Source organism: Diceros bicornis, chromosome 29, assembly GCF_020826845.1.
Source record: "Diceros bicornis minor isolate mBicDic1 chromosome 29, mDicBic1.mat.cur, whole genome shotgun sequence".
In the NCBI taxonomy this organism is placed as follows: domain Eukaryota; kingdom Metazoa; phylum Chordata; class Mammalia; order Perissodactyla; family Rhinocerotidae; genus Diceros; species Diceros bicornis.
This window is the reverse complement of record NC_080768.1, coordinates 28812345-28826891: the sequence shown is the minus strand read 5'-3', so window position 1 is coordinate 28826891 and position 14547 is coordinate 28812345. Positions and strand designations below refer to the sequence as shown.

Genomic DNA, 14547 nt, shown 5'->3' with positions numbered 1-14547 from the left:
CATTTATATGCTTGTTTTTTACACTGCTCTGCATCTTCCTTTTTACTTAACAGTATGCCTTGGAGATTATTTCTTATCACCACAAATAGTTTTTTTTTTTTTTTTTTTTTTTGTGAGGAGATCAGCCCTGAGCTAACATCCGCCAATCCTCCTCTTTTTTTTTTTTTGCTGAGGAAGACGGCCCTGGGCTAACATCGGTGCCCATCTTCCTCCACTTTATATGGGACGCCGCCACAGCATGGCTTGCCAAGCAGTGCGTCGGTGCGCGCCCGGGATCCGAACCAGCGAACCCTGGGCCGCCGCAGCGGAGCGCGCGCACTTAACCGCTTGCGCCACCGGGCCGGCCCCACCACAAATAGTTTTTTAACTATTAATCCCACTAAAAAGATAGTCTTAAAATATGGCTGCTCTAATATCCCTAAGCTATAAATGTTTATCAGTACCTCTGATATGAGATAATCATAGTAAAACTATTTTTCCAGTTTTTACTTGACAGATGTAAGCTTAGCAGAAAAAGAAAATGACATTCTGCTCTAAAATTAAATATTAAATGAAACAATATAAAATATTGTAGGATCAGAAGAAATTTATCCCAAGTCACAACTTTGATACAGAAAAACTGATAAAATACATGTTTAGATAAATTTAAAAATTTCCTCTACTTGAAAGTAACACTTACCAAAGACATCTTCTTTTCTTGGAATAAAGAATATGTGATGGCCACCGACTGTGAAATCGAGCATGCTTCATTTTTCACCACTAGACTTTTCTTCTGTTCTTGAGGTTTTATACTTGGAAAGAGGTCTGTCTACAAAATTTTAAATGTATCACAAATGATCAATAATAATATCAATATAATGATAGAATATCAATATGATCATTAGGCATTAGGGTAAAAATAACACAAATAAAAGAAATAGTCTAAGAAACAGTCAAAAATTCCCTTTTTATGAGGACCTCAAAAAGAAGTCAGTTTTTTTTTTTTTACATATTGACTTACAAAGGTAAAAAGGGAATAAGTTTTTAATAAAATATTTGTAATAACAAACATGGTTGTAGAACTAGAAACTCCTAGTCTTTCCTTTAGCTAATAATAGGGAATAAAAAATGAACTAAAATGTGGACCACTGCCTCTAAATTAGTCCCCTAATCCCCTGGAAGTGAATATTGAATGAATGAATAAATAGAATTAGTATTCAAATTTATGTACTATGCCACAAATTCTGCTAATGTATCATAAGGAAATGTATCATAAGTATACACATATAGCTAAAAAAGATACATACAAACCATGGCTCTAAACTTGAAGCACTATGTAAATTCTTAAATATGGTTCCTTAAGAGACATTTCAAAGAAAAAATGGGGTGGAGGATTGAAAAATAAGATTAATTAAGAAATACTAGAATTTTTTTAAAGCCTACAAAAAAGGTAAACGCCAAGTGATAGTTATGATAGAATTACATGACGTATGAGTCACACAGATATATGAATAGTTTCCCTCCAAAATGCCAACATTATCTTCCAAAACAAAAGAATCAATACTAGAAGTAAAAGAATTAAATCCAACAGAAGTTGGCTTTTTGTAACCCACACTAGTCCATTTCTAGCCTAAACAAAAAGTGAGTCTGTAGGTTAGTTCACAGATTCCTGGGACAACGGCAGACTGGGAACAGAGAAGCCAGACAACACCACGAGAAAGGTCTCCAGGTTGTTTCTAAGCACCCTTAGATTCTCAAGGAAGAACATTTTTTATTAAATGAAAATGAAGTGTTTCCACTTGAGACCTTAACACTGTCAAATTCAGCCTTAAATTTCTAGGGATGCTTAAAATCAAACTCCATTAGCCAGATTCCTCAGGATTATAGTGTACTCTATACTTGGAGACAACAATGAGACACTCCTACACCGAGGTCTTGGAAATGTTGACCACTGTCACTTATACTGCCAAATCTATAAAGATTTCAGGCTTTATGTAACAAAGTCATGATATCGTCTATAAATGTGTGACTAAAGGGTTTAGAAACATCCAACACACTTAGCAAAGTAATATGAGAGTAATAATCTCAAGAAGGTAGGCTAGACTGTGATTCTAATAAGCAAATATCGAATCAAATCATATTCTATATAGATAAACAGAACAGAGAGTAGTCAATCATGGAAATATATAAATAGGAAAGGCAGAAGGACAAAAGTAGGCAATGCCACGCCAAGCACCGCTCAGATGAGAAGACGTCTTGGCTAACTGGATTTGAATATTTTCTTGGCAAGTAGTGCATGAGAATGCCTCAACCTGCCTTTGCTGCTGAGAAACTACTCAAGACACTATCAGAATTTCCCTCGTTATATGCCAAGCTTCCTAAACAACTTTTGGATAAGACAGCTTCCCTTATATCTTCTTCTATAGGAACACACTGGTTGGATCAAGTGAAACTTTCCAGTTGTATATCTCACTATGATGAACTTGAATTCCAATATTTACACTTATATTTATATACACACATACACAGATACATAAACCAAGTTCACAGAGAAGGATAATGCAAATCTACTCCCAAAAACACAACTACTCTATGACAAGACACATCAAACATTTAAGATTACCAGGGTGAGGACTAAACTCCTAGCCTAGACCACAGCAAATGCCACATATGAGTAGCCAGCTAGACTTCCCCAGAAAATATGTATTCTACCTTGATGCATGTTTACTAAAAACTGCAAAACACAGCTATTCTGAAGCTTTAAAATAGAAACAGAAACATATAACACCTGGCTGTTTCACTTAGGCATGTTATATGCTCAGAACATCAAATCCCCACCCCTAAGGTTATTTGATTGGAATTATCTTTTGTGTTGATGTGAGAGTATAGCTCTGATATTCTTTCATATGAAAAGTGAAATCCCAAAAAGGTTTGGAAAACACTTTACTGCGTTGGGTCAGATAATTCAAATTCTAAAATTAGGCATCATACATATGACATGGAAAAAGTCAAACAAACATTTATATTTCTCACCAAAGCAGTAAACCAATACTCAGCTAATATAATTTTTGATTAAAATCCCTAAATGACAGGATATGGAAATAAAAAGTAAATTTCTTTACCAAAGAAAAGCTCATAAATATTTTCTCATATATCTATACATACAATAATGGACCACAAAGATAAAAAAGCTTATCAAAATGACACCAATATTATTCATCAAGGGACCAGGCTCTCTAACTTGTTTAATTAGTTTGTTACAGGTTTCATTATGACTACATTATGCTGTTTTAACCCACCTTTTAAGTGTCATTTAAGGCTTTTCTAAGCAGCTGCCAAATATGACTTCATCTTTGGAGGGGGGTGGATATGTAAAAAAATTATAATTTTCATAAAATGTATTTCTATAAAATGATTTTAACATATTTTTCCTAAATGGCCATCTTAAGGGGTTTAATATCCATGTCCTCATATTTGTAACTTTTGATTTATATTCTGACAGTATTTAAGTTTTACTTCAAAATTTTAAGTAAATATATTAAAAGCTTAATGAAAGCAGTAAATAACAAAACTGGTCTAAGTTTATTAATTTATTTCTTTAATAAATGGCTTGTATTTGCAGAATAATCCAGGTGTAATTCCTAACCACAGAAATTAGCAGTCATTTTCTCTACCCAGAAGGTTCAAAAAGATTTAATACCTATTATTTGGAGCATTTATCTTTTGCCCTCTTTCAATTTCGTCTTTCAATTTCGTCTCCTGAAGTGGGGTTTCATTATTAAATAATACCATGAATTCATGAAAGAAGGTACTACCATCAGTGTCCAAAGAGAGAAAACTTATTCAATTACCACTGGTTAAGTATGGTATTCTTTATCAAATTGTTAAGAAACTGTAACTTTATTTTCAAAATATCCAAATGAAATATGAGATATTTTCATATGATGCCTTGCATAAGAGTATGAAAAGAAAATTTTAACTTGCCAAAGATATTCTACATCAAAAGAGGGAAACGTTACATACAGAAAGCAGAAGAGTTTTCTACTTATAGTTAGAGAATGACTTTTCTAAAGTGGGATGGGCCTGTCCATAGCTTACAGGAGGTTCTTAGAAATAAAAACAATCCCTCAATACTGCCTTGCATATTTTTAACTCTTCCAACTTTTTATATACATCCCATATCTTTTATGTTTTTAATTCACCCGTTGTTTCTTTGATATGGGGAAGGAAAGTATCATTTTCATTGTGTAGGTCAGGAAATGGAGACTCCAAGACGTTAAAGAACATGTTTGGGTTCACTAGGTGAACTATGGCAGCATTAAAATTTTGATTTCCTGACTCCGAGTCCAGTAGTCTTTCCACCACCTCACTCCACCTCATCTGTGTCAGAGTACACATCACAGTGGAGTCTGCCTGTAGAGTTAAAGAAAGTAACCCAAAGGATCCTCGTGGAAATGGTCATTTATAATGGAGCTAGAAGTAATAAAAGGATATGAAGAAAATGCTATTAAGACTGAAGAGAATAATATAGAATCTACTTAATATCAAAAGGCAGCACGACTGGAAGGGGAGGGTAACTAGGGAATATGACAAACAATAAGAAAAACAAAGTGACTGGGATACCAACTGATATACCAACTAATAGCAAGCATAACTTTGCAGCTTTAACTTCTTTCTACATTTGAAAGTAAAAGTTAGAATTTATCAGCCTAAAATACAGCACTTATTCAAATTTAAAAACAAAATCTCTCAATAAAATAGAAATAAACATGAGCAGCCTAGACAACTACTTTAGTATCATCTTTAAAATTAGGTAATGAACATGTTTGTATAACTGATTTACTGTAGAAACAATCTGAATTCACTTTCTAAGTGTTCAGTGTAGAAATGAAAATAAAGGAAAAAAATGTTGCCTTTGGAGGGTGTTTTTGAAATGGTCAAAAAATACATATTCTCTCAGAGCTCCTGCAAACCATAGTATTTTACCTGAACACTACTTATTTGACAGAAATGCTTGATGATTTCCAACAGAGGGGCCAACATAGTAGCTTTGCCTTCAGAAACACCGTCAATCCTTTTCACATTTTCAACGGTAGTAGGTCTGTCACATTAAAAAAAAAAGTCAAGAAACCACTGAAACATTATCAATCCAGCAACACAGCTGATGTTCACCTTCATAGCGATGCTTAAAAAACATATTTTTTCCAACAATCAAAAACAATGTATAACATAGGCAATCCTGTTTTATATCTTTCTTTGCTTTCTACCATTTAGATTCACTGTTTCAGTAATTTATTAATAAAAACACCACCACCACCATCACCACAAAAACACAGTACTAACTGGAACTCAGGCCATTATCATAAAGAAACAGGCTAACACCTAATGTTCTACTCTAGTATTGATCACATTTTTTTTAATAGATATGAAAAGAAAAACTATGACGCTCTGAGGACATCTAAGAGACTAAGAAACTCTCAGAAGAAAGTTCCACTCATAATTTACAAAGTGTTTACCTGTTACAGTAAACCTGCTTACTACTTTAGGCTTTTAACATAATATTTCTTATTGTGTCCAATATCCAAGAGGCTGTATGATGTGTTCTTTCTAAAAATCTGCCAATCTAATGATTACTCCTTTCCTTTAAATATCTTTTCTGAATATTAAAATGTGGTCTTAGAATATTTATTTATTTATTATTTTTTTGTGAGGAAAAGCGGCCCTGAGCTAACATCTCTGCCTATCTTTCTCTACTTTTGTATGTGGGTCGCCACCACAGAGAGGCTGACGAGTAGGGTAGGTTCGCACCCAGGATCTGAACTTGTGAACCCAGGATGCTGAGGTGGAGCGTGCTGAATTCAACCACTATGTCACCAGGCTGGCCCCTAGAATATTTATTTTTTAATGAAATAATTATGATAAGATATAAGCACTATGTAATATTAGACAATTCTGCACTAAAGTAACATCTCTTGGATGAAATTTTCTGACAGGGGCCAGCCCAGTGGAGTAGTGGTTAAGTTCGGGCTTTCCACTTCGGCGGCCCAGGTTTGCAGGTTTGAATCCCAGGTGTGGACTGACAAAACACTCACCAAACCATGCTGTGGCGGAATCCCATATACAACCTAGAGGAAGATGGGCACGGATGTTAGCTCAGAACCAATCTTCCTCAGCAAAAGGACGAGGATGGGCAACAGATGTTAGCTCAGGGCCAATCTTCCTCACCACAAAAAAAAAAAAAGGGGGAAATTTAGTGATAATTTTTAAATTTTTTTATAATTTTATTTATTTACTTTTTCCCCCAAAGCCCCAGTAGATAGTTGTACTGTCATAGTTGCACATCCTTCTAGTTGCTGTATGTGGGACTCGGCCTCCTCATGGCCAGAGAAGCAGTGCGTCGGTGCACGCCCAGGATCTGAACCCAGGCCGCCAGCAGCGGAGCGCGCAGCACTTAACCGCTAAGCCACGGGGCCGGCCCATAGTGACAATTTTTTTAAAGGAAGCAAAAGAGATGAATACAATTACCAGGCAACTATTCTTTGGAAATAATTTCTTCTAAATATTTATTTATTTATTTATTTTTGCTGAGGAAGATTAGCTCTGAGCTAACATCTGTGCCCATCTTCCTCTATTTTGTACACAGGATGCCACCAAAGCATAGCTTGATAAGCGGTGCGTAGGTCCGAGCCCAGGATCCGAACCCATGAACCCCAGGCCACCAAAGCGGAGCGGAGTGGTTAAGTGAGAACTTAACCACTATACCATGGGGCCAGCCCCTCTTCTAAATATTTATTGACCACCTAGTATTTATTAGTTGTTGTGCTAGGTGCTTTGTAAGACACAAAGAGATGAGAAACATAATATCTTTATTCACAGAATTTAAAATCTAAAAGATATAACACATTTACACCAATAATAACAAAAATATATATAAATCATTGTGTGCTAAGTGCCACAAAAGCATTTTTAGAATCATCATTTAAAAGTCCTTTATAAATTTCAGCGAGAGGAATTACTTTGCTGATAAGAACATGTAAGACTTCAGGGAGAAAATAATAATAAAGCTAGATCTTGAAGGATTTCCTAACATGAGCTTTGAGGAATCGAGGCAACGACAAGGCTGAAGCAACAGTGTAAATAAGAATACGGAGGTTGAAAAGAGGTCTTCAACAAATGATGAGCAATCCAGGTAAGATAAACCCATTCAAAATCCTGTGACTTAGATGGAAAAGTGGGTTTAAGTCCATAAATGGAGGGCCTTGAATTGTAAGCTAAAGAAGTTAAACAGTGGGAAACTAGTTAAGCAGAAGTACAACACGATAAAGAAAGATTAATTTGGTACTCATATATCAGATGACACAGAGAGAGAGACTGAGGAAAGACTGACTAGTTGAGAGCCTTTTACAATAGTCCAAGGGTAACGGCCTGAACTAAATGGTGTCACAGAAAAGAGGGACGGCATGGGCAGACATACAAAGAACATTTAAATAAAAAATCTAAAAATTATTTAAATAAGACGAAGAAGGGGATATATGTTAGAGGAGTGAAAATGATATCAGAGGTCTTAAACATGCATAACTGGGAACAAAAATAAGAAATTCAGAAAGAAGAGTTTCGGTATTTACATGAAATGCATGTATGGAAGGCTGGTGGATAATGAGTTAGATTTTATATACACTGGATCTGACTGCTGAAAACAGCCGGTTTTCATTCAGGTAGAAATGTGTGGAACTAAACCCCCGTGAAGAGATCATCGGCAACAGCATGGAGATTTGGGACTCACCTCACAGATGTGAAAGTTGGAGCCATAGGCATATTAACACTTAATGATATATTTCACAAATCTACTATGTTAGAAAAAAATAAGCTAGAACACATACAAAAATAGATGGTTTACCTTATTTTGGCCATATCCAACAGTATCTTATTTGTTGCCAGAATAGCTGGAGGAACATCCATTTTATTGGCGTGTTTCTGCCTAGTTTCTAACAATTTGCCATATAAGACAGTCTGAACAAAAAAACAAAGAAACGACGCAACATTTTTTTAAACGTACTTGGAAAAATACAGCCCTTTATTTTTAGAGCTTCAGACATTACATTTTCCCTTAGGATGAAAATAAACTGAACTCTGTCTCAGACTCTTAGCTAAAGAACAATTTTTAAAATACTGGCGACAGAATTTCAGCATGCATAGAGTCATATCCTCTCATAAACTGTCTTTTTACAAAAGCCGTACCTGAGTCTCCTGCTCTTGCGCTGAAATAACAGGTTCTGAGGACTTGTAAGATTTCCTTGGTGATTTCACCATGATGCTAAAATATTTAAAAGAAAATAAATAATAAAAGCTTCTCTTTCTCCTAGTTCACTTCTTATTTCACTCCCAAAATGAGAATATGTTTCCAAGTCAATACTGACACTTATTCTTCGAAATACCAGTAAGGCAACTTGCTACTCACATGACAGCCTAGATTTTAAACATTTTGGATCAAACACATTCATTATAATGGTAAAGCTAAAAATTATAATTTGAGTTTATCACAAAATTGGTATACTTAAGAACAGTATTTGCCCCATCCTCGTCCTCAATCAAATGCTTTCAAAGAAAATACTCCTTATCTATACTGAAGATAACATTTTTTTAACCAATAGGAATACAATCTATGATTCTTATGTGATATCACTTTTCGGTTGATGAGGAACATTAGCATGGGATTAATCAAATTACTCAAAATTTTCTTCAAAATCAAAGAAAAATAAGCCAAAAGGAGTAATTTTACTTTTTGAAGGATAAAAAACACCCAATTGGCAAACAACATGGTGTGAAAGGTGCTAGACAGCAAATTAGATAGAACACCAATTTCGACAAGAGGCATTTCTCACTGATAAATTAATTATAAATAGAAAAAGTTACAAAAACAAAATTGCATAAAATAGCCTATAAAAGATGCCAAATTGAAATAAATTCCTCCCTTTGGGGGGAAAGGGAAAGAACAATGCTTGATATTTAAGAAATGTTTATAAATTCCTCTGTTGCAAGAATTCAAAATCTACAGTGTAAAGTAAGATTTTGTTTTCACAATTATCAAACTCTTTCACTAAAATAAATAGATTTAAACCGGAGGAAAGGTAACTCCAAGTTCAAAGAATTAGTAATATCAGGTTAGTCAAGATAATGACACATTTGTTTTAAATTGTATAATTAATTTAACCTTTATGTTAGTATTTACGGAAGTCTTAATACTAATGTACTATTTACAAAATGGTATTTTAAATTATTTCACAAAGAAATTTTATTGCCATATATACTAGCAAAATTCTGGGTAACTTATCCCTGAAGCAGAAAGATATGTGGAAAACATTTAATAAAAAATGTTTTGCCTATGAATGCTATTACAAGTACACAGAAGCATAGTTCAAAATAACTATAAGGAATATCATCAAAGAGATAAGTGGTGGTACTGTATCTATGAAACAAGAAAAGATTGCTATACATTATTAAAGAAACAAAAAGAGAATGAGTTCTCAGAAATTAAAAATTTGATAACCAAAATTAAAATTTCACTAAATGGGAGGGGATATAAAGTGAAGGAACTCTCCAAGAGAGGAAACAAACAAAAAGAGATTGAAAATAGGGGAAAAGAAAAATTAGTAATCAGAACACTAAAAACCAAGAAAAGAAAACAAAAAAAGACAATTATTAACACCAAGGAAAATTAAGGTAGTGGTGGCCATAATAAAAGTTTGGCATAGTAGTATATAATATTAGAGTAAATATTAATAATGTAAAAGGAAATTATTAATATGACCAAACTTGAAATATAATTAAGTTGGGGGCAGGAGGTTTGAAGGAGAGGAAATGAGGGAAGTGGATATGGGAGATAAGTCCCAATCTACCATGATAAGACGTAAACAGAAAATTTCTAAACCTGTTAAGTCAAAAAATACTAATCTAAATACATCACTTAGAAACATGGAGGCAAACACCAGAGAACCCAGCTGGGAGATTTGAGGGAGACCACTTCTATAGAGAGGACAAAGTGGATTTGGAAAGGGTGTGGACTAGTGTGCTCTGTTATAAGCCTTTAAGTACCAATTGACTTATTCAACCGTGTACATGTGTTACTTTAATGAAAATGCAAATGAATTTTAAAATAAGTTACTGATATGTAAGCATCTTTCTCACCTCTGTACACTAAGCCCATATATTAAAATTAATTTCTGGACCACTCCACAGGTATCTCAAACTCAGTATGTCTATCACTAAATTCCTAAATTTAACCTCATCCTCTAAACATCCAACCTCTCAAACTTATCTTCCTCTTATGTTGCCCAATGCAGGGAATAACAACACTCTCACCTGCAATCAAAGACAGAAACCTAAGAGTCATCTTCAAATCCTCCATTTTGCTTAACCCACTTATCTTTTTAATCACCAATTCCTAACAATTCTATTTCCTAAAAATCTTACAAATCTATTTCTCTCTGTGACCACTGCCACTTCTCTTGTCTAAGCTCCCATCATCTCTTGCAAATACTACTGCAATAGCCTCTTTATTTGTGTCTCTGCAACTCCAATCCTCCTATAATCCATCCCTCCACAGCCAGAGTCATCAATCAAGGGTTGGCACCCTAGGGTACATGGGCCAAATCCATCTGTTCCAGTAAGGCTTGTAAGCCAGGAATAGTTTTTTTCATTTTTAAATGGTTAAAAAAAAAAAAACAAAAGAAGAACATTTTGTGACGTGAAAATTATATGAAATTCAAATTTCGGTGTCCATAAATAAAGCTTTATTGGAACACAGCCACACTCATTCAGTTACATACCATCTATGGCTGCTTTGAGGCTACAACAGCGAAGTTCAGTAGTTGAGACAAAGACCACATGGCCCTCAAAGCCTAAAACAGTTACTATCTGAACCTTTACAGCAAATGTTTGTCAACCCCCATGCTCAATAATATTTGATGGTGTCACTGTTCTGCTTAAAACCCTTGCTTAGCTCCCAAATGCCTTTATGATCAAGTCGAGTGCTTGCAAGGAACTGGCTATTCCGGACCCTCTCTAATTCTCTCGTCTTAAATTTTACCACTCTCTTGCTTCCCTGTGTCAGGTAATCTCTAGCCATACTATTGAGCTCCTCAATCATATCATACATTCTCTTGCTTTCAGGTTTTAGTATGCGGGTCATTCCTCTGCTTAGAAAACTCCCCTCACTTCACCTAACTTCTACTCAAGCTTAAGTGTCACTTCTGGGAAGCCTTGCTTAAGCCTCTATGCATTTCCAAAGTGTTACAGCCCTGGACTGTGATTTTATGTTCCTTTATTTGTACATCTCACTACAGTATAAACTCTGGGAGGGCCAGTGACTATGTCTCTAACGTTCTTTACTGAATCTCAATGCCTAGAATAGTACCTGGCGCAAAGAAGACGCCTAGTAAAAACAGAGCAAATGTTTAAATGAAGAAATGCTCCAGCATATTGAATGGATTCATTGTTTTATACGCTCCTTAAAGTTTTTGTTTACCTAAACATAGTATTCACAAATCACATATCCAAACAAAAAAAGAAACTGTATTGGGTGGGAGACTAGTATTGTGGTAAACGCTTTTGTTGGATCCAAAGCAGTATTATCTATCTAAGTAATCAAACCATTAGAAAGTGAATAACAGTATTAGAGCACATTCATTTCCTTTCACCTGATATGTATGTAAACATAGTCATTTAATCTGTGTATAGGTCCTGACAAGTTTTTCAAATTCTCCATCTTCAGCCCTTCTGTAATTCTGTACATTCATCACTCTTTTATTAAGTCAGCAAGTCAAATATTAAGCTTAAAAGTACAAGAGGTACATTACCTTTATGCTTCTCAACTCTAATATCTACCACTTTATGTTGCTATGAAATCTTCTTTTAAAAAAATGGAGTGGGAATATATATTTCATACAAATATAATTAAATAGTGTTTAGATGCTACAGGTTGACAAATATAAATCTGAAACCCAGCTCTGCCACTAACTAACTTGCTCAAGAGCATGCAGGTAACTTCTTAACCCTTGGTATCTTCAACTGCAAACTGGGGATAAATAATAGTAGCTAACTCATAGGCTTATGCTTTAACTTCTTTCTGCCAATGAAACAGCCCAACTTCTGACAGACCTTTATCTTTAGGAAAGAAAGAAAAAAAGTGCTGATAAAGTAAATATTGAAAATAAAAATTTTGAACTTTGTACCTTTTTGTAGGAATGTTACTCCCAGAAGAAATTTTATCAAACGCTTTGTAAGAATACATCTCCAAGTTAGACTGCTTTTAAACATATAAAGGTCCATTAAAAAAAAATTAGAAGCTTCAAAAAACTTTTAAATATGAAGAAAATAAGATACAAAATATCACAATGACAATTTTTCCTCTGACTAACCAGGTCATCAAATAAATCACCTGAAAATAAGCCCTTGAATTATCAACTTCTAGGGTTCTAAAGGCAGTTAGCAATGCAATGCAATGTCCCATTCCCCACAAACCTATAGAGAATATATGATCAAAAGAATTCTTTGACACACAGCAGGAGCCAAAGGTACAAAAATGATTTGATTACATTCTGCATACTTTAATAAAGCAGAAAAAGTTCACTAGAAAATTTAACTCACCACATTTGTCTAATACCCCAGTGTTCTAATTAGCTGAAGTCTGCCTGTGGATAAGTATTTAATCCGTAATAGTTATCTAAGATCCAAAAACAAAGCAAGACAGTACGCATGTATGTGCGTGTGTGTCTATGTGTGTTTACCTTTAATGAGAACATTTAGGAATCAGGCTTATTCTTCCATACTCTACACATCATAATATGTAAAAAAAAAAAAACCCAAGCCAAATAAGTTATAAGATAGGCCTAAAAGAATCAAAATAAGTTACTTTCTCAAATACTTCTAACTGTGCTATTAACCCCAGATCATATATCACATATTTTACTCTGTTCATATCACTTCTTTTTCCAAATTTTATGTTTTGTTATATATGACATTTTCCTCTTTAATTGGAGAGGAATTAAAATATAAAATTTTAAAATAAGAGTTATATCAATAAAGAATGAAATAAATAAGAACCACCTCTTTAATAAAAACAAACCTTCTCTGCAGTTAATTCAATTAGCATTTGACTAGAGGAATGTTGTTCAGTGCCTGAAGACACAGGTTTAGAACTGAAAAATAATAAAAATAAATTATCTCAAATATTAAAATGTAATTAATACATGAATCATCATACCTCCACTCTTAGAAAGGCAGATAAGATTATATTACTCTTTTAGAAGTGATGATTCTTCAAATTGGTTTTTTCCCCCAGAAAAAGCTCTAAAAAGTTTAAGTTTAAAAGAAAAACTGATAACCTAACGCACAACCTAGTGATTACAGTCAACAAAGCTGTATTATAAACTTCAAAGTTGCTAAGAGACTAGATCTTAATTGTTCTCAACACAGAAAAGAAAAAATAATTATGTGACATGATGGAGGCGTTAGCTAACACTACTATAGTAATCATATTGCAATATACAAGTGTATCAAACCAACACGCATACTTCAAACTCCCACAATGTTATATGTCAATTATATCTCAATTAAAAAAAAAGAAAAAAACTGATACATGATTGATAACATGTAAAGGTAATAAAACGTAGGCAACAAGTGTATTCTGTTCCCTCCTTCTGCACCTAAGAAGGAAACATGGTATATGGATTCTTCAACACTGATCTCAATGCTGCTGCTTTAATCAATAGGAAAGCCACTTTCTAAATACTATACTCAACTACTTCCTATTAACCTGGAAAGTCTTCTAAGATTTATCTTTCTCCCACTGACCCACACCCCCAAACTGACTAAAAGAGGTATGTAAAGACAATATCTTTACTCATTTTACTTGTAGGGTGCCTGTAAATTGGTATAATTTGAATCAATTAAACAACAAAAAACCCGCAAGTTTAAAAAAAACCTGAAAAATGGACCTTGGTAGAAGAAACTTCTTTGGACACAATTCTTCATTAGCTTGAAGGATAAGTCTCCGAGGAGATCCTGTATTGGCTTTATCAAGCCAATTTCTACCCTATTGAATGCAAGAAGAACCTTTTAATACATAGTGAGAAAAATTAAATCAAATAGGTAGACTTCTACATTTTTACCTTTTTTGTAAGTGTGCAAATCTTTACAAATTTCCTAGGCCCGGGAACTTCGACCAAGAATCCCTTAGTCACGAGCTGATGGGAAAAAGCCCTCCACCACTTCCTTGTTTGATCCTTGCCAGTGCCAAATAAACTATGACTGCGATGTTTATCTGGAAGATACTTGGAATTCTGAAATTAGGAATAAAATCAATATCTAAAAATGCTTATTTAAGTAAAGAGGTAAAACACAACACTGTGTATTAATTCTTTGGATTTAACACTAAATTTCAGCTTTAAAAACCTACAAAATTTTTATACCCATCCTGCTAGCTCTGAATATTTAAGTCACAAATAAATATATAATCAAAATAGTGTTCCTTTTGTGTTTTAAATAACGAAATTCCACATATAATTTACA

General features: G+C 34.2%; 1 protein-coding gene across 7 annotated transcripts in view; it reads right to left on the bottom strand.

Annotated features, from left to right (window-relative positions):
- The window catches only part of WRN (WRN RecQ like helicase), a 120389-nt gene that overhangs the window by 16783 nt on the left and 89059 nt on the right, over nt 1-14547 (bottom strand). For 3 of the 7 annotated variants that reach the window (XM_058525165.1, XM_058525164.1, XM_058525167.1), the window contains 8 exons: nt 14148-14318; nt 13974-14071; nt 13103-13175; nt 12210-12283; nt 8218-8293; nt 7877-7989; nt 4966-5080; nt 680-808 (listed from right to left, as the gene is read on the bottom strand). In XM_058525165.1, the coding sequence (XP_058381148.1) occupies nt 680-808; nt 4966-5080; nt 7877-7989; nt 8218-8293; nt 12210-12283; nt 13103-13175; nt 13974-14071; nt 14148-14318 (849 nt within the window). Of the gene's footprint in view, nt 1-679; nt 809-3102; nt 3331-4965; nt 5081-7876; nt 7990-8217; nt 8294-12209; nt 12284-13102; nt 13176-13973; nt 14072-14147; nt 14319-14547 lie in introns of those variants that run through there. The other 4 variants (XM_058525166.1, XM_058525170.1, XM_058525169.1 and 1 more) reach the window with 4 other exon arrangements.